Source organism: Ovis aries, chromosome 1 (genome assembly GCF_016772045.2).
Source record: "Ovis aries strain OAR_USU_Benz2616 breed Rambouillet chromosome 1, ARS-UI_Ramb_v3.0, whole genome shotgun sequence".
NCBI classification, from domain to species: Eukaryota; Metazoa; Chordata; class Mammalia; order Artiodactyla; family Bovidae; genus Ovis; species Ovis aries.
The window spans coordinates 191,013,594-191,030,391 of record NC_056054.1 but is presented as its reverse complement, the minus strand read 5'-3'; the positions used below and the strand labels follow the sequence as shown (position 1 = coordinate 191,030,391).

The 16,798-nt window shown below is 41.1% G+C and overlaps 3 protein-coding genes and 1 non-coding gene across 20 annotated transcripts in view; 2 read left to right on the top strand and 2 right to left on the bottom strand.

The window, feature by feature from the left end:
* The window catches only part of IQCG (IQ motif containing G), a 46,739-nt gene extending 44,485 nt beyond the window's left edge, over window positions 1-2,254 (bottom strand). For 2 of the 4 annotated variants that reach the window (XM_012096171.4, XM_060419138.1), the window contains exons 1-2: window positions 2,139-2,254; window positions 103-244 (exon numbers count right to left, since the gene is read on the bottom strand). The gene's annotated coding sequence lies outside the window, so the exon portion shown is untranslated. The remainder of the gene's footprint in view (window positions 1-102; window positions 245-2,138) is intronic. The other 2 variants (XM_004002997.5, XM_060419137.1) reach the window with 1 other exon arrangement.
* On the top strand, window positions 1,460-6,578 carry RPL35A (ribosomal protein L35a). 12 transcript variants are annotated; one of them, XM_060419161.1, is made up of 6 exons: window positions 1,460-1,505; window positions 1,632-1,868; window positions 3,334-3,378; window positions 3,593-3,745; window positions 5,148-5,292; window positions 6,502-6,578. In XM_060419161.1, exons 3-6 carry the CDS (start codon window positions 3,368-3,370, stop codon window positions 6,523-6,525), a joined length of 333 nt encoding a protein of 110 aa, XP_060275144.1. In that variant the 5' UTR covers window positions 1,460-1,505; window positions 1,632-1,868; window positions 3,334-3,367; the 3' UTR covers window positions 6,526-6,578. The 12 variants fall into 12 exon arrangements, with proteins under 12 accessions (XP_060275144.1, XP_060275141.1, XP_060275136.1 ...); XM_060419158.1 differs by lacking the exons at window positions 1,460-1,505; window positions 1,632-1,868 and adding exons at window positions 2,515-2,543; window positions 4,538-4,612; XM_060419153.1 differs by lacking the exons at window positions 1,460-1,505; window positions 1,632-1,868 and adding exons at window positions 2,515-2,743; window positions 4,538-4,612 and having other exon boundaries at window positions 3,578-3,745.
* Window positions 6,579-8,415: 1,837 nt separating this feature from the next.
* Window positions 8,416-8,524, bottom strand: LOC114111238 (U6 spliceosomal RNA). Its single transcript, XR_003587314.1, has one exon. It is a non-coding gene; the product is annotated as a U6 spliceosomal RNA (small nuclear RNA).
* A 2,209-nt stretch (window positions 8,525-10,733) lies between these two features.
* Window positions 10,734-16,798, top strand: part of LMLN (leishmanolysin like peptidase) — a 52,887-nt gene continuing 46,822 nt past the window's right edge. For all 3 annotated transcript variants that reach the window (XM_060418920.1, XM_004002993.6, XM_042232593.2), the window contains exon 1: window positions 10,734-10,957. In XM_060418920.1, coding sequence (XP_060274903.1) covers window positions 10,739-10,957 — 219 coding nt within the window. In that variant the 5' untranslated portion in view covers window positions 10,734-10,738. The remainder of the gene's footprint in view (window positions 10,958-16,798) is intronic.

The window sequence follows — 16,798 nt, the reverse complement described above, 5'->3', positions numbered from 1 at the left end:
TGGTCCATCAGGTACCAGCTTCAACCAGTGGCATTTTGCTGTGTATCTACCACTTTGCCCAGCTAGAGCCAAGCTCCATGAACCATTTTTTTCTCACACCACCTTCTATTTTACTTGCTCCTTGTCTTGCTCTCCTACTAGGATGTAAGCTCCATGAGGACACAGATTTCTGTTGTTCTGTTTACCGCAGCATCCTCCAAGCCAAGAAGAAAATTTCGTACATGGTAGTCAGTCATTCAACAAACTGTTGGAAAAAAAGAATGAATCCATCAGTTCAGTTCAGTCGCTCAGCTGTGTCCGACTCTTTGTGACCCCATGAATCGCAGCATGCCAGGCCACCCGGTCCATCACCGTCTCCTGGAGTTCACTCAGACTCACATCCATCGAGTCAGTGATGCCATCCAGCCATCTCATCCTCTGTCGTCTCCTTCTCCTCCTGCCCCCAATCCCTCCCAGCATCAGTCTTTTCCAATGAGTCAACTCATTCTCATGAGGTGGCCAAAGTACTGGAGCTTCAGCTTTAGCATCATTCCTTCCAAAGAAATCCCAGGGCTGATCTCCTTCAGAATGGACTGGTTGGATCTCCTTGCAGTCCAAGGGACTCTCAAGAGTCTTCTCCAACACCACAGTTCAAAAGCATCAATTCTTCGGTGCTCAGCCTTCTTCACAGTCCAACTCTCACATCGATACATGACCACAGGAAAAACCATAGCCTTGACTAGACGGACCTTAGTTGGCAAAGTAATGTCTCTGCTTTTGAATATACTATCTAGGTTGGTCATAACTTTTCTTCCAAGGAGTAAGCGTCTTAATTTCATGGCTGCAGTCACCATCTGCAGTGACTTTGGAGCCCCCAAAAATTAAGTCTGACACTGTTTCCCATCTATTTCCCATGAAGTGATGGGACCGGATGCCATGATCTTCATTTTCTGAATGTTGAGCTTTAAGCCAACTTTTTCGCTCTCCTCTTTCACTTTCATCAAGAGGCTTTTAGCTCCTCTTCACTTTCTGCTGTAATGGTGGTGTCATCTGCATATCTGAGGTTATTGATATGGATTCTCCAAAGAGCAACACAAATAATGTGCAATAATTAGGAAAGGTAAATCTCAGGCATCCACTAAGCTATCCCATTCCAGTGCACAAATATTTACTGAAGACCAATTGGACATGGGCTAGGTGGCAGGCACTTGGGAGTTTAGCAACTGCTGTCGTTGTTAAGTCGTGTCCAACTTTTTTGTGACCCCATGGACTCTAGCCTGGCAGGCTCCACTGTCCATGAGATTTCCCAGGCAAGAATACTGTAGTGGGTTGCCATTTCCTTCTCCAGGGGATCTTCCTAACCCAGGGATGGAACCTGCATCTCCTGCATAGGCAGGGGAATTTTTTTTTTTTTTTTACCGCTGAGCCACCAGGAAAGCCCTTTGGCAGCTGAGTTCTCCTTAAAAGGCAACAAGACTTTGTCAGGGATGTTCTCTTCACCCTCGGAGTCAAAACGAAGAACGGCGGTAAGAACTTAAGTCATTTCTCTAAAGAGATAAAGGGGTAAAAGGAGGAAAGGATTAAAAGGGTGGTAAGGGGCGGAGGGTGGTTTCCAGGTGGCTCAATGTGTAAAGAATTCGCTTGCAATGCAGGAGCCAAAGGAGACGCTGGTTCGATCCCTGGATCGGAGAGATCCCCTGGAGGAGGGAATGGCAACCCATTCCAGTATTCTTGCCTGAAGAACCCCATGGACAGAGGAGCCTGGCGCGCTGCAGTCCATAGGGTCGCAAAGAGTCGGACACGACTGAACAAGGTCGCAGAAAGGCAGAAGAGGGCTTCCCAGGTGGCGCTGGTGGTAAAGAACCCGCCGGCCAATCCAAGAGATGCAGGTAAGCTCCTAGGGTGGGGAAGATCCCTTGGAGAACACGGTAACCCACTCCAGTATTCTTGCCTAGAGAATCCCAAGGGTAGAGCCTGGTGGAGGACGGTGCATAGAGTCGCAAATAGACGCGACTGAGTATATATGCATGCAAAGGGGTAGGAAAGGTATAGAGAATTAAGAGCTTTCTCCTCCTTTCTTGCTCGCGGTCTTTCTCTTCCAGGCTAGGATCCGAGAGCTTCCGTTTGCCCTACTCCTAAGTGGTAAGAAGGAAAAATACCCGCTTGTTGGCGAACCAGTTCTAGGGTACTCGAAGCGTAGGTCGTCCTCCCCTCCGGCTTCACTTTGCCAACTACACCCCCGGAGGCCGTCGGAACCAAGCTAAGGTGTTTCTGTGGCAACGGACAGCTTCGGAGGACCTTTTCTTCTCTTTTAGCTGGCTACTATTTTGCCTCCCTGTGTTCCAAAATAATACATTTTGCAGCTTACAAAGATAAAAGGACTTAGGGAGAGAATTGTACAGGTGATTTTGAGCGTGGTTCATTTCAGTCAGAAGGCGATTTCTGAGGCTTTTTTGGCGGTCGCGGAAGTTACCTAAACGGGGGCGGGGCGGAGATGTATTTACCCACAAGACCACGCGGCGGGTCCTCGCTGGTCTCTTTCAGCCATCTTGGACCCTGTGAAGGTGTGTAGACTTCCTGCAGCTGAACTTTGGGGGCAAATAAGTGGGGTAGGCTCGGCTATATCCCTCGGACGAGGCACGGGTGTGACTCCGAGGCTCTACCAGCTAACGATTTCTGTGATTTCCAGCAACGGGGAGGACAGGATGGAGGAGATATGGGACTGATGGTGCTGGTTCCCTGACCTCCGAGAATGGGTGCTCCGGTAACCAGTTGCTTCCGGGCCCTAGCGGAGTAAAATACAAAACAGATGCATTTTGTCTGGCAGCAGCGGCACCTTTAGGCAGGGTTCTTTGTCCATTTACTGCCACCTCAAACCTGTGTTCTGCATGTTTACTGTGTCTTTCCTTAGCTTTTCTTTCCCGTTCAGTGTGGCTTCCCTGGTGGCTCCCACGGTAAAGCGGCTGCCTGCAATACGGGAGACTCGGGTTCGATTCCTGGGTCAGGAAGGCCCCCTGGAGAGGGGAATGGCAATCCACTCCAGCACTTTTGCCTGGAAAATCCCTAGGACGGAGGAGCCTGACAGGCTACAGTCCGTGGGGGTCGCAAAGAGTCGCGACTCTTGAGTCGCACGACTGAGCGACTTAAGTGTGTAAAAGTGTTGTTCTTAAGACTTTCTTTTGGTGTTTCTAGCAGTTATGTCTTGTACTGTAGAATTTTGCCACTTTAGTTATCTTCATTTTGGCGTTTGCTTAGTTACTTAGCATTCTTTGAGTTTGGGGTGCTGTTCCACAGGAAGCTAGTAGGTTGGAAACGGGCGTTGCGGGGTTTTAAACTGAGTATTTTTGTTTGCAGGCCTGCTGGGAACGGGACTTCTAAAACGACAAATATGTCTGGAAGGTATGTGTTTTAAATATCATTGCTTTGTACTTACAAGTGTACTTGTTTATAAGGCATGATCGTAAATGTAAGTTTAAGTCTGGTGGGGAAAAAAAATAGATGTTTGGTGTAGGTAAATTTAGGTGGGGATCATCACAAGTCAAACCATAGCTGTTGCTTGTTGAAGTTAAGTGAGATTTTAACAGCTTAGAATTAACAGTGTATTTTGTCTTAGGCTGTGGTCCAAGGCAATTTTTGCTGGCTATAAACGGGGTCTACGGAACCAAAGGGAACACACTGCTCTCCTGAAAATTGAAGGTGTATATGCTCGAGATGAAACTGAATTCTATTTAGGCAAGAGATGTGCTTATGTGTACAAAGCAAAGAAGTAAGTTTATAGTATTATACTCTGGAGTTTTTACTTGATTTGTCTCATTTTAAGTTGGTAAAGTAATTGATACTGTTGTGGTTTTTACTTTGGGATTTTAAGCAATTTTAGGGTAGTGTTAGATGTAGATGTCTACTGCACTTAGAAAAATTACAGCTGTTAATTGTTTCAAAGGAGGAGTCAGCTTCTTAGAGTATGATTTTAAGGTTTTGTAGAGCATTTTTCTAGAGAAGGAAATGGCAACCCACTCCAGTGTTCTTGCCTGGAGAATCCCAGGGGTGGGAAAGCCTGGTGGGCTGCCGTCAATGGGGTCGCACAGAGTTGGACACGACTGAAGCGACTTAGCAGCAGCAGAGCATTTTTCATGTACCTTAATTCATTTTGTTGATCTCTTGAGGTTATATATTTTATGGATGCTTAAAGATAATCTCTAGAGTATTGGTTCTTAAACCCATTCCAACTCGGTTAAAACTTTTGGGATAGAGGCTGAGGGAGAGGTGGAAGAAATGGGTGGACTGTTGTTTTTTTGTTTTAAAAAAGATCTTTGGGGAATGCTTTCATCTCCCTTAGCCCCTTTTCCTGCTGCAACCAGAGAGATCCTTTGAGATTTTTAATTATTATAAGTCAGATCATCTGTACTTTTGCTGAAACTCCAGCTGGTCCCCTTCTCATATGGTTAAAAGCTGAAGTCATTAAGGAGCTTCTAAGACTTTATGCATTTAGGGCTACCCGTGTTTTCTCTTAAGCCAGCTAAGATTCATCTTGGTGATATTTTGCCTTTCCCTAAGCCAGGGACCGGAGAAGGCAGTGGCACCCCACTCCAGTACTCTTGCCTGGAAAATCCCATGGACAGAGGAGCCTGGTCTGGTAGGCTGTGGTCCATGGGGTTGCAAAGAGTCGGACACGACTGAGCAACTTCCCTTTCACTTTCATGCATTGGAGAAGGAAATGGCAACCCACTCCAGTGTTCTTGCCTGGAGAATCCCAGGGACGGGGAAGCCTGGTGGGCTGCCCTCTATGGGGTCACACACAGTCGGACACGACTAAAGTGACTTAGCGGCAGTAGCAGCAGCAAGCCAGGGACACAACCTCCCGTTTTTTAACACAAGCTGTTCCCTTACCTTCCAGTCTTTTTTCCAGCATTATCTTTTTAGTAATGCCTTCCCTGGCTGTTTATAATTACAAACAAGTTTCTCTCCCTATACTCACATTTTTTGTCCCCTTTTTCATCTACCCCTTGCCTTCTCCACTATTACAGTTATTAGCATTTATTTCTCAAGTGAATTAAGTGGTTAACTGGGGTTGAGGGCCACTGATCTAGAAGTCACCTTGATTTTGCACCACACTGTATTGGGTCTGTGGGTTCTTATGCCTTTTTTATTTTTAATCATCTTAAAATCAGCAACACAGTAACTCCTGGTGGAAAACCTAACAAAACCAGAGTAATCTGGGGAAAGATCACTCGAGCTCATGGAAACAGTGGCATGGTTCGTGCTAAATTCCGAAGCAACCTTCCTGCTAAGGCCATTGGACACAGAATTCGTGTGGTAAGTACACTGTTAACTGTGGAACCTTTTGGAATCAAACTAAGCTCAAGGGGTTCAGCTTGGACCATTAAGGACTACTGTGATAATAAAATGTCACCAATAGTTCAGGCTGTAAAATGAGCAGCTACTGTGAAAATGTATTATGGAACATTTTCTTGGCATTATGTGAAAAGCGAAGCCAAAGGGTTCAAATGGATTGTGCCTAGATTCAGATAATTGCTAAAGCTGCCTGGAAGTGGTGGGGAATAGCATTTGACCCTTGAACAACACAGGGGTTAGGGGCTAGTGGGAAATCTATGTATAACTTTGCAGTTGCCATCTGCATCTGTGGATTCAGTCAACTGCAGATTGTGTAGTATGTATTTACTGAAAGAAATCTGTATAAGTGGACACATGGAGTTCAATCTGGGTTGTTCAAGGGTCAGCTATTTAAATAGTTTTCTGAGAAATGTATTAGGCTCTGAAGTAATTGCTAGAAAATGAAAATTCAGTATACCTTTTCCTGGCATAATCCTTTTTTTTTTTTTGGACCTAATTCTTAATACTTCCCAGCTCTTCATCATAACAGTCTTGAAATGGGTATTAAGGCTAACAGATGCTCATATCCCAAGGCTTCAGGCAAAGCCTTCAACTCCAGATTCTGTGGTTTTTCTAACAGGATAGCTCCTGTTTTCTTTAGTTAGGATGCATTTTTAATAGATATGGCTACGTCTTTGGGGACACAGGGCGCTACTGAACCCTGCTGAGCAGTTGAAATTTTTCATCAGAGCAGGTTTTTACTGTTAACGCATGTGAGTGAAGTCGCTTTGGTCATGTCCGAATGTGACCTCATGGACTGAAGCCCTCCAGAGTCCTCTGTCCATGGGATTTCTCAGACAAGGATACTGGAGTGTGTTGCTGTGCCCTTTTCCAGGGTATCTTTCTGACTTGTCTCCTGCACTGGCAGGCGGATTCTTTACCACTACCACCACCTGGGAAGCCCCCGTATTGTTAGAGGAGGCAAAATTAAATGGACTCTGTGTTCCCAGTACTGATTCTTAGTCAGTGACTATTCAGAAACTGAAGGCTATAAGCATTAGTTCCCTTCCCATGAGGATATGAGTCGTTGGGTGCCTCTCAGATAGGTAATGGGATGAGAGATGTATTTATGTTGTGGTATTCAGTAATTCTTGTATATAACATGTACCTTGTGTTCTTTTCCCCCCCCAGATGCTGTACCCTTCGAGAATTTAAACTTCTTGAAAATAAATAAAAGTGTGGATTTGTCCTGTTGTGCTTTTGTTAAATGGCTTAAAAAATTATTTGTCCTGGATATAGTTGCTAAGTCCTAAAATGGTGGTGGCTATCAGGCATATACAGAGTACACAGGAGCCTAGAGAATATAGGACTACAGGAGGGTTTTGATGAGGATGGATGTATCTTATATCTTAATACAAGACCTTAAATGGTAGGGGGAAGATTACAAGTGATTTTTAGTTGGAAACAGTGGAAAGGAGTATCTTGGAAGGTTTCTAGTGATGGAGCACTGGAACCTAGCCTATGGAAACATTTTTAAACTTGGCAGCACTGTGTGGCTTACGGGTTTTTTCTGTCCCCCAACCAGTAATCAAACCTAGGCCCTTGGCAGTAAGAGTGCAGGGTCCTAACCACTAATCGGCCAGGGAAGTCCCTTTAGCCAGTATTGATATATATGTAAAACCTCCAGATTTCCACATCAAATGGACCTATAATTCTTCCTTTTATTTCAACTCTGGCACTGTGATATTGGTACCTGTCTCCCTCATTACACTGAAAACCTTGTTTTGATCTAAAGTACCTTGTAATAATAGCATGCACTTGTTTGATATAGATTGGTTGGGAAATCTGGGGATTAAAAATGGTAGATGGGAGAAATTTGTGGAATATATTGATGGTATTTGGTGCCTTATTTGAACAAATGTGGGTGAGATATATTTGGGATTTGTGACTGGACAAAGCATTCCAGTATTTATATAATGCTTGGTTGGGAATAATATGTAACTTGAAAGTGCCTCCAAAATGCCATAAATCTTAGTAGAGGGTGGTCAGGATTGCCTGGACAGTATTGCTTGCTTTCTTTGGCTCCATGTTTTAATATAGTAAAGTGCAGGATTGAGATATTTTGGCATGATATGATGCTTCTGAATTGTGGCGTTGGAGAAGACTAGAGAGTCCCTTGGACTACAAGGAGATCCAACCAGTACATTCTGAAGATCAGCCCTGGGATTTCTTTGGAAGGAATGATGCTAAAGCTGAAACTCCAGTACTTTGGCCACCTCATGCGAAGAGTTGATTCTGGAAAAGACTGATGCTGGGAGGGATTGGGGGCAGGAGGAGAAGAGGACAACAGAATGAGATGGCTGGATGGCATCACCGACTCGATGGACGTGAGTCTGAGTGAACTCCGGGAGTTGGTGATGGACAGGGAGGCCTGGTGTGCTGTGATTCATGGGGTTGCAAAGAGTCAGACACCACTGAGCAACTGAACTGAATGGGAATTTGACAAATAGCCCCTTCTGACTTAAAATTGTATGTGGGCTTAAGAGCTCTTAAAAATGAGTAGAACATAGCAGTTCTACATTTCACTTAGTTTAATGGTGGCCCTGAAGCCAAAAGAGTCAGATTGGGTATGTGTTTGTACTGCTAGTCTTTGTCCAGTAGCAGCTGTTGGGAGGCGTGGCCGTAAGGGAAACAAAGGGTTGTAAGAAGCAGCAGTTTGGAATCATTGAGCAACCATGCTCCTCACCCTTTCAAGGCCACCACATTTCAAATATCTTGAGTAGGATCTTAAGAAAATTGAACTTGGAAAGTTGGGTCAAGGCAAGGAAGAGCAGATGAAGTATCAGTTGCCAAGCATCTCCCTACAATTTCAAAAGGGAAATGGCACAAAGATTTGATGTGCCTTCTGCTTAGAAGGCATTTGAGGAACCAAATTAACTGGGTTATGTAATGTGACTAAAACCTATTACTCCATAATTGGAAAGTCTAGAAAACTACCAGATGCCAGGATATTAGTATTTAATTTTGTTTTTGTATCACCCATAGTATATGGAATCAGTTCTCCAACAAGGGGTTGAACCCAGGCCCCTCCTGCAGTGGAAACGAGTCAATATGGAATGCTTCACATATTTGTGTGTCATTCTTGTGTGGGGACCATGCTAATCTTGGTAGTATCCCAATTTTAGTTTGTGTGCTTCCAAAGTGAGTGTGAAGCAGTCTTAACCACTGGACCGCCAAGGATGTCCCAACAATATTCTCGTATTAGAGTGTTATTGATGAGCTTGAGTGACAGGCAACAAAATTCATATTTTAGAAAGATCCCTGTGCAACTCAGCATAAATGAAGGGAAAACCAGGTAGGCTTTGCAGTCTTAACTAAGATATTTGCACACTGAAATAGAGTAAGAGTCTTCAAAAGTAATGTTCTCAGCTTTGGTTGCTGAACAAGTTAACTACACAAATTTAGGGGACCAGGAGATGGTTAGGAGGGGAGAGTTCATGAGTTCGAGAAAGCTGGAGAATGCGCACCTGTCAACGTGTCTAGGAAGGCAGGTAGTTATTAGGGTCTGGATTAGGCGTATAGAGGAGAGGAAATCATCTCTGTTGGAGTTGAATGGATAGATCCAAGGATAATGGTAGAGTAATGAGGTGGATAAACAAGAAATGGTAGGCACTTGAAGAAAAAGCAAGTTGAGAGTTTGTAGGATAACCAGAGTAAATGCAGTTGGAAGTAAGCGTTGCACACAAATTCATGCATACTCTTAAACTAATGTAATGGTAGCATTTATGAGAGCCTGTATTAGACTTAATCTGCTCCCGTAGAGGTTTGGTTTAGTGCAGACTGTCCTCAAGACAAAGTTACATTGGAGGAATTGCTTGTTTCACAGAAATGAACCAAAATGGCTAGCACCTTATCCTTTGAACTGTTAAGACACTGCTGTTATCTCTAGGAACTTGATAACTGGTACCATTCTTTCTTTATTCACAATCCGGAATTTCTTTGTGGTTTTGTGTAGAGAGCACATACTAAAAGTGATAAATTTGGTTTAAAATCCCAACTTCCTGTAGTGGGATGATAGCCACATCTAATGCCACTATTCTTGTGTAGGATTCCCCACCCGTTTTTTTTTTTTTTTGGTTTGTTTTAGTACATAATCTTATCCAATGAAGTATAAATTCTTGGGATTTTTTTTAACCTACTACAGTTCCTAGTATAGTAATTTATAATATTCAATTCTTGAAGTGCCTGTTACAAGCTCAGTGCTTCCAGTTCCAAGTTTTGTGGTTTCTTTTGTGGGCCACAAGGAGATTAGTTTTTCATAGTTCCTCACAGCTCAGCTTTCAAGCTTTTAATAGCAAGAATCTACCAGGTTTCCGCCAGGGTTAAAAGTGTTAATTGCTCAGTTATGTCCAACTGTTTGCAACCCCATGGACTGTTACTCTGTCCCTGCAGTTCTCCAGGCAAGAATACTGGAGTAGGTAAGCCATTCTCCGGGGGAATCTTCCCTACTCAGGGATAAAACCCGGGTCTCCTGCATTGCAGGTAGATTCTTTGCCATCTAAGCTACCGGGGTTAACGTATTTGCAACTCTTTAACATTGATTGTACAGAAAATGATTTTAGTTTAGAAGTGGGTTTGGGACCTCTCTGGCGGTCCAGTGATTAAAAAGACACGTTTCCAATGCAGGGGGCAGGGTTTGATCCCTGGTCAGGAAACTTAAGATCCCACCTACTGTGAAAGTGAAAGTCGCTCAGTCGTGTCTGACTCTTTGCGACCCTATGAACTATACAGTCCATGGAATTCTCCAGGCCAGAATACTGGAATGGGTAGCCTTTCTTTTCTCCAGGGGATCTTCCCAACCCACAGATCGAACTTAGGTCTCCTGCATCGCAGGCGGATTCTTTACCAGCTGAGCCACAAGGGGGAGGACAAAAAAATTTTAAGTGGATTTAACACGATATTATAAATCAACTACCTTCAACTTAAAAAAAGGTCCTAAAATCGGTGGCTCAGCATAAGTAAAATTGAAAAGTACATTCCACTTAACTTTTAAATAGCTAAATCGTAAGATTTTGCATCTATTTATGTCTAAGCTCCTGGCACCTAGTGGGTCATATTTTTTCACTGGATAACTGAATTAAAAAGTAAAACTCCCTCAGTAAAGACACGCACTTATCACCATCTCATCACCATCAACACCGACTTATCGTCTCACGGCGCAACTCTCGTGGCCCGCTAGGCGGCATTTATCGGCCGGCTTCACGCGAATGAGACGCGATGATCGCGATGCGACTCTCATCTTCTGCGTTGAACTTCTTACCGGTGACGCCAGCCAATGAAAAAACAACTTTCAGCCTCCAAGTCCCTCCACCTGCCTCGAGAGGCGAGGGGCGGGGCTGGCGCTGGGCGCGGAGGCGTCACGTACTCCATGGTAACGACGCTCGGCCTGAACATGGCGGCCGAGCTGGGTAGAAAAGCGGGCTCCTCGGATTCAGGCCTGGGCCCGAGCCGGTGGCACTGGAGCGGTCCTTTGTGGGTCCGAGGCGTTTTACTTCTTTTAGGTGGGCTCCGGGCAAGCACCGCATCTATTCCTGTCTCCTTGCGCAGTTCTCCTCCATGCCGGCACCATGTCCCCTCTGACTCTGAGGTAGGGCGACGGAGGGGCCCTGTGAGAGTAAAGTAATATGGGAGGCAACGGTAGAGAGGATAGTGTTGGAACAGGGTGTACTGGGGGAGAAAGCGAGATTGGGCCAGAGACTGAACTCTGAGAGGGTTGGGACCAGCCGTCAGCTCCCTTCCTGCACCCAGCAAAGTGGCTCAATTCGGCATTTGAAAAGAACATCATCACTTTCCCGTGCGGAGAGTTGTGCTTAGCAAGTTGTCCTAGAGCAGTGGTCTTCCAACTTGGGTGTCCATCAGAATTACCTACTGTGCTGTGCTTAATCGCTCAGTCGTGTCCTAAGGACTTGTTAAAATTCAACTGGCCGCTCCATTCATTCCCTCCCGCTGCCCGCTTCTGACTCATTAGATCTCGTATGGAGCCTCAGAATTTGCAGTTGAAGTTCCCAGATCGTTGATGATGCTTCTTGTCCAAGGACCTTACTTTGGAAACCACTGACCTAAAGATTTGAAAAAGAATTGATTGGAGAGCGAGACAAAATCGTTGCAGAGATATTGGGGGTTCTCTGGAGACAAAATTCAGATTTTATTTTCAAGTTACTTCATCACATTGCTTGCTTTACCCTGTTCTCCTGCCCTGAAATACCTTTCTCCCTCCCATTATATTTTTCTTCCTGTCTAAATTCTTTCATTCTTAGTTCCTTAATCGCAAGGCAGCCTGCTGAAACCACCCCAGCAGAATGTTCTTTTCATTTTACAATATGTCTTATCTGTACTCTTTTCTGGCACTTAACCGAGTCCTGCTATGTGGTGACAGCTTATTTTTCAGACATATCTTGCTTTTGTAGTTGAATTGTAATTTTCCTTGGTGTATGAGGTTTGTGTCTTGTACTTTGATTTCTGTACAGTATTTAGAGGAGGGCTGCAGTAAATTTAGTATTCTTTGAGGAAAGAAGACATAGTACCTGGGGGCAGGGCTGCATGTTGTGCTTGATTTTATATTAATATTTTGTCTTATTACTTTATCAAAAAAGATTAATTTGGAAATTATCAGTTCAGCCCATAAATTTAAGACCATTAATTTTTGTGATAATTTTCAAATTTCTCTGTATGCTGTTATAACCATATACGCCAGAATACTAAGTTTGGTGTTTGTGGCTATATTACAGCTTTTATCATGACACTGCATTCTGGCTGAATTGTTTTATTTATTCTTTAGTCTCTTAGGCACTTGTAAGTGTATAATACAGTATTGTAATCTGTAATCACTGTGTTGTACATTAGATCTCCAGGACTTACTTATCTACTAGTTGCAAATTTGTACCCTTAAACATGTCAGTTCCCCCACCTACCTAGTGAATTCTTTTTAAAATACATTCCCTTTAAAAAATAAATAAATTAATTAAAAAAAAAATACATTCCCACAAAGCCCTGCACTTCTCTCTTTGAATTTAGATCAAGAGAAAGTAGTTCAAAGAACTGCAAAATGTCTGTACTTGAAGGAACCTTAATAGCTGTTTTCTTCTCGTGATTGTTGCCAGTGTACAAATCTCTCACTTATATTTGAACATTTCCACAAATATGGAAATTGTCTCCAGAGGCGGTCCCTTTGCTTTTTGGAGAGATCATTGTTTTTTTTATAGAGCTGAAAACGGACTTCCCAGGCAGTACAGTGCTAAGAGTTTCCTCTGCAGGGGACACATGTTCAATCCCTGGCAGGGAACTAAGATTCCACATGCTGTGCGGTGTGGCTAAATAAAATAAAGGTACAGAGCTTGAAAACTCTTCCTGAAACTTCCCTCCACTATTCTTATTTATGGCTCTTGGCTGAACAAACTAAATAGTGATAGTGCTTTGGATATTAAAAGCAAGCTATTAAATTCTTGAGAGTTCTCATTCCTAATAAATTTTCCTGTTTTTTCATAGAGTATGTTGTAACAAGTCCTCATAGCCATTTTCTTTGCTTTAAATTGGACACAAAGAATAGGCAAGTGCTATTCATTGTAACAGTAGTGACTGCATCTCTGTTAATTGCAACAGGAAATTACAGTAACTTTATATTGGTAATGGTGGGGAACTACAAAACATGTGACTCATATAACTTGTTCTCAACTGAAAACTTTTAAGTTTTGGTTTTATTTTTTATTGTGTAAATTAAAACAAAACCAAAACCAGAATAGTATAATGAATTCCCATGACCCTTCACCCAGCTTCAACACTACCACTGTTCTCTTATTCTGTTTCATATACTTCTGTCCATTCTCTATCCACCCACTGTTATTGTTACTTTTACAAGTATTTTTGTTTTCCCATAAAATTTATTTATTTATTAAAATGTAGCAAATGCATCATTTACATTCATGTAAAACCAACAACCTATCACAATACAGAATAGAACATTTTCAAGTCTCTAGAAAATTTTCTCCTGTTCTGTGCCAATCAGTCTCTCCCATCTCTTTTCTTTTTTTTTTTATTTTTTTCGTATTAGATTTAGATTTTACAGCAAATTAGTTTTGCCTGTTCTAGAATTCAGCTTAAATAAATGGAATTATATAATGTATAATAATAGTAGATCACATTGAATTTTCCAGTAGTAAATCAACCTTGTATTTTTGGAATAGATTTTAATCGGTTATGGTGTGTTATACACTTGTGAATTCAGTTTCCTCATAGATTAAGGATTTTTATATCTATGTTTATAAGTGATGTTGGTTTATAGTTTCCTTTTCAGTGAAATTTTTATTAGCTTTTGGTATCAGAATTATGCTGACTGTACAAAATGAGTTGGAAAGTTCTATCACGTATTTTCTAAAAGAGTTTGTAGAAAATATCTTCCTTAATATCTTCCCTGCCGTTCACTATCTCCGGGAGTCTGCTCAAACTCATGTCCATTGAGTCAGTGATGCCATCCATAACTGAAACTATCAGGGCCTACAGTTTTCTTTATGAAAAGGTTTTTTTTTTTTTTTTAACACTTTTATTGAGCTATAATTTATATACCATAAAATTCACCCACTTAAGTATCCAAATAAGTGATTTTTAATAAATTTACAGAGTTACAGAACCATCACCACAGTCCAGTTTTAGAACTTTTTCATCAACCTGGAAAGAACCCTTGTGCCCATTTACAGAAAACTCATGTTTTCACTTCTGGCCCCAAGAAACCACTTTTTAGGAACAGATAAATCCAGTTTCTCTGATACAGGTCTATTCAGAGTATCTATTTAATCTTGTGTCAGTCTTGGTAATGTGTGTTTTTTAAGGACTTTATTTCATCTAAATTGTTACACTTACTGACATAAAGTTGGTGATAATATATTTATCCTTTTGATGTCTATAGAATCTGAGTAATATCTGCACTTTCATTTCCAATGTGGTAATTTGTGTTTATTCTATTTTATTCTAGTCCATTCTTTCTAAGAGCTTATTAATCTTATTAATAATTTTAACCATTAGCTTTGGTAATTTTCTTTAATTATTGTTTTCTATTTCATTGTTTTCTGTTCTTTGTTATTTCTCCTTATTGTGGATTTACTTTGCTCATATTGTTAGGCGGAGACTTAGAGGAGACTTAGATCATTGTTTTTGAGCTCTTTTTTCTTTCATACTATAAACATTTATTTTTTTTTAATTTTTATTTTTTAGTTTTTTATTTTTTAAATTTTAAAATCTTTAATTCTTACATGCGTTCCCAAACATGAACCCCCTCCCACCTCCCTCCCCACAACATCTCTCTGGGTCATCCCCATGCACCAGCCCCAAGCATGCTGCACCCTGCGTCAGACATAGACTGGTGGGCGATTCAATTCTTACATGATAGTATACATGTTAGAATGCCATTCTCCCAAATCATCCCACCCTCTCCCTCTCCCTCTGAGTCCAAAAGTCCGTTATACACATCTGTGTCTTTTTTCCTGTCTTGCATACAGGGTCGTCATTGCCTCTTTCATACTATAAACATTTAAAGATCTGTATTTCTCTCAGTACAAATTTAGCTACACTTCACAAATTTTGACACATTGTAATTTAATTATCACTTAGTTTAGATGCTTTTATTTTCCCAAGTAATCTTATCTTTGATCCATGGGTTATTAAAAATGTTTAAAATATAATTTCTAAATATTTGGTCCTTTTCTAGATAGCTTATGGTTATTAATTTCTAATTTAGAGAATATCTTCTGTAAGATTTCAGTTCTTTGAAATTGTTTTACATATACTTCAGCATATGCTCTATCCCACTAAACTGTTCTGTGTACTAGTAAAGAGTATACTATAGGTACTGAGTGTAGTTTTCTGTACACATCAATAAGGTAAGGTAACTGATGGTACACTTCAGATTTCTATATTTTTTAATACAAGTTTAAGGGTTGTATTCCATTTACAGTTATTATAAAATATTAGCTATAGATTTCTGTGTTCTTAAAATTTTTGTCTAATTGATAGGATCTTAAAATTTTCTATGATTTTAAATGTTTTTCTTCCTTTAGTTTTGTCAGTTTTTGCTTCATGGATTTTGAATCTATTGCTAGGTACATTCACACTTATAATTATGAATTTCTGATGTATTCATCCTTTATTATTATAAAACATTACTCTTTATTACTGGTAATACTCTCTGCCTTTGCTTTGCTGATATTAGTATAGTCATTTCAGCTTGCTTATGATTAGAATTTTATATCTCACCTGTCTGTGAGATGTAAAAGTTTATCTTTTATGTCATTGGAGATAAACTTCAGTATTGAACATCTTTCTTTTAGTGCTTTAACTATTTGTTTCATTGTCTTCTCATCTTTATTTTTTTAATTAAATACTTTATTTTTAAAAATAAAAACAGGTTTAGACTCACAGCAAAATTGTGAAGAAGGTACGGAGATTTCCCAAGTACTGTATTCCTCTTCACATGCGTAGACTCCCCTATTACCAACATCCCTAATCAGAGTGGTACTTTCGTTATAACTGATGAAACTACACTGACACATCATAAGCACCCAAAGTCCATAATTTACATTAGAATTTACAATTGGTGTTGTACATTCCATGGCTTTGGACAAATGCATAATGACACGTAGCCATCATTACAGTGTCATACCTGGTAGTTCCACTGCTTTCAAAATCCTCTGTGCTCTGCTTATTCCTCTGCCATCCTTCTATCCCTGGCAAACACCAATCTTTGTATTGTGTCCATAGTTTTCCCTTTTCCAAAATGTCATCTGGTTGGAATCGTATAGTATGTAGCCTTTTTGGATTGGCTTCTTTTACTTTGTTGTTGTTCTGTCTCCCAGTCATACCTGACTCTTTGTGACCGAGGGGACAGCAGCGCCTTAGCCTTCCCTGTCCTTCGTCATCTCCCAGGGCTTGCTCAAACTCATGTCCATTGAGTCAGTGATATGCCTTTAAGTTGGCTTCATGGCTTCTCATGGCTTAATAGCTCATCCTTTTAACTCTGAATACTATTTCATTGTCTGGATATACCACTGTTTGTTTATCCATTTACCTATTGAAAAGCATCTTGGCTGCTTCTGAGTTGTAGCAATTATGAATAAAGCTGCTATAAAGATCCACGAACAGGTTTTTGTGTGAATTTACGTTTTTAACTCATCTGTGTAACTGCCAAGGAGCATGACTGCTGAGTGGTTCAGCAGTCATGACTGCAAGAGTATGTTTAGTTTTGTAAGAAACTGCCAAAACTGTCTCCCAGAATAGCTGTACATGTTGCATTCCCACCAGTAATTAATGAGAATTCCTATTGCTCCATATCCTTGGCAGCATTTGGTATAGTATATGTTCCAGATTTTGGCCATTCTAATAGCCATATAGAGATATCTCATTGTTTTAATTTGTGTTTTCCTGGTGCTGAGAGGGATTGAGG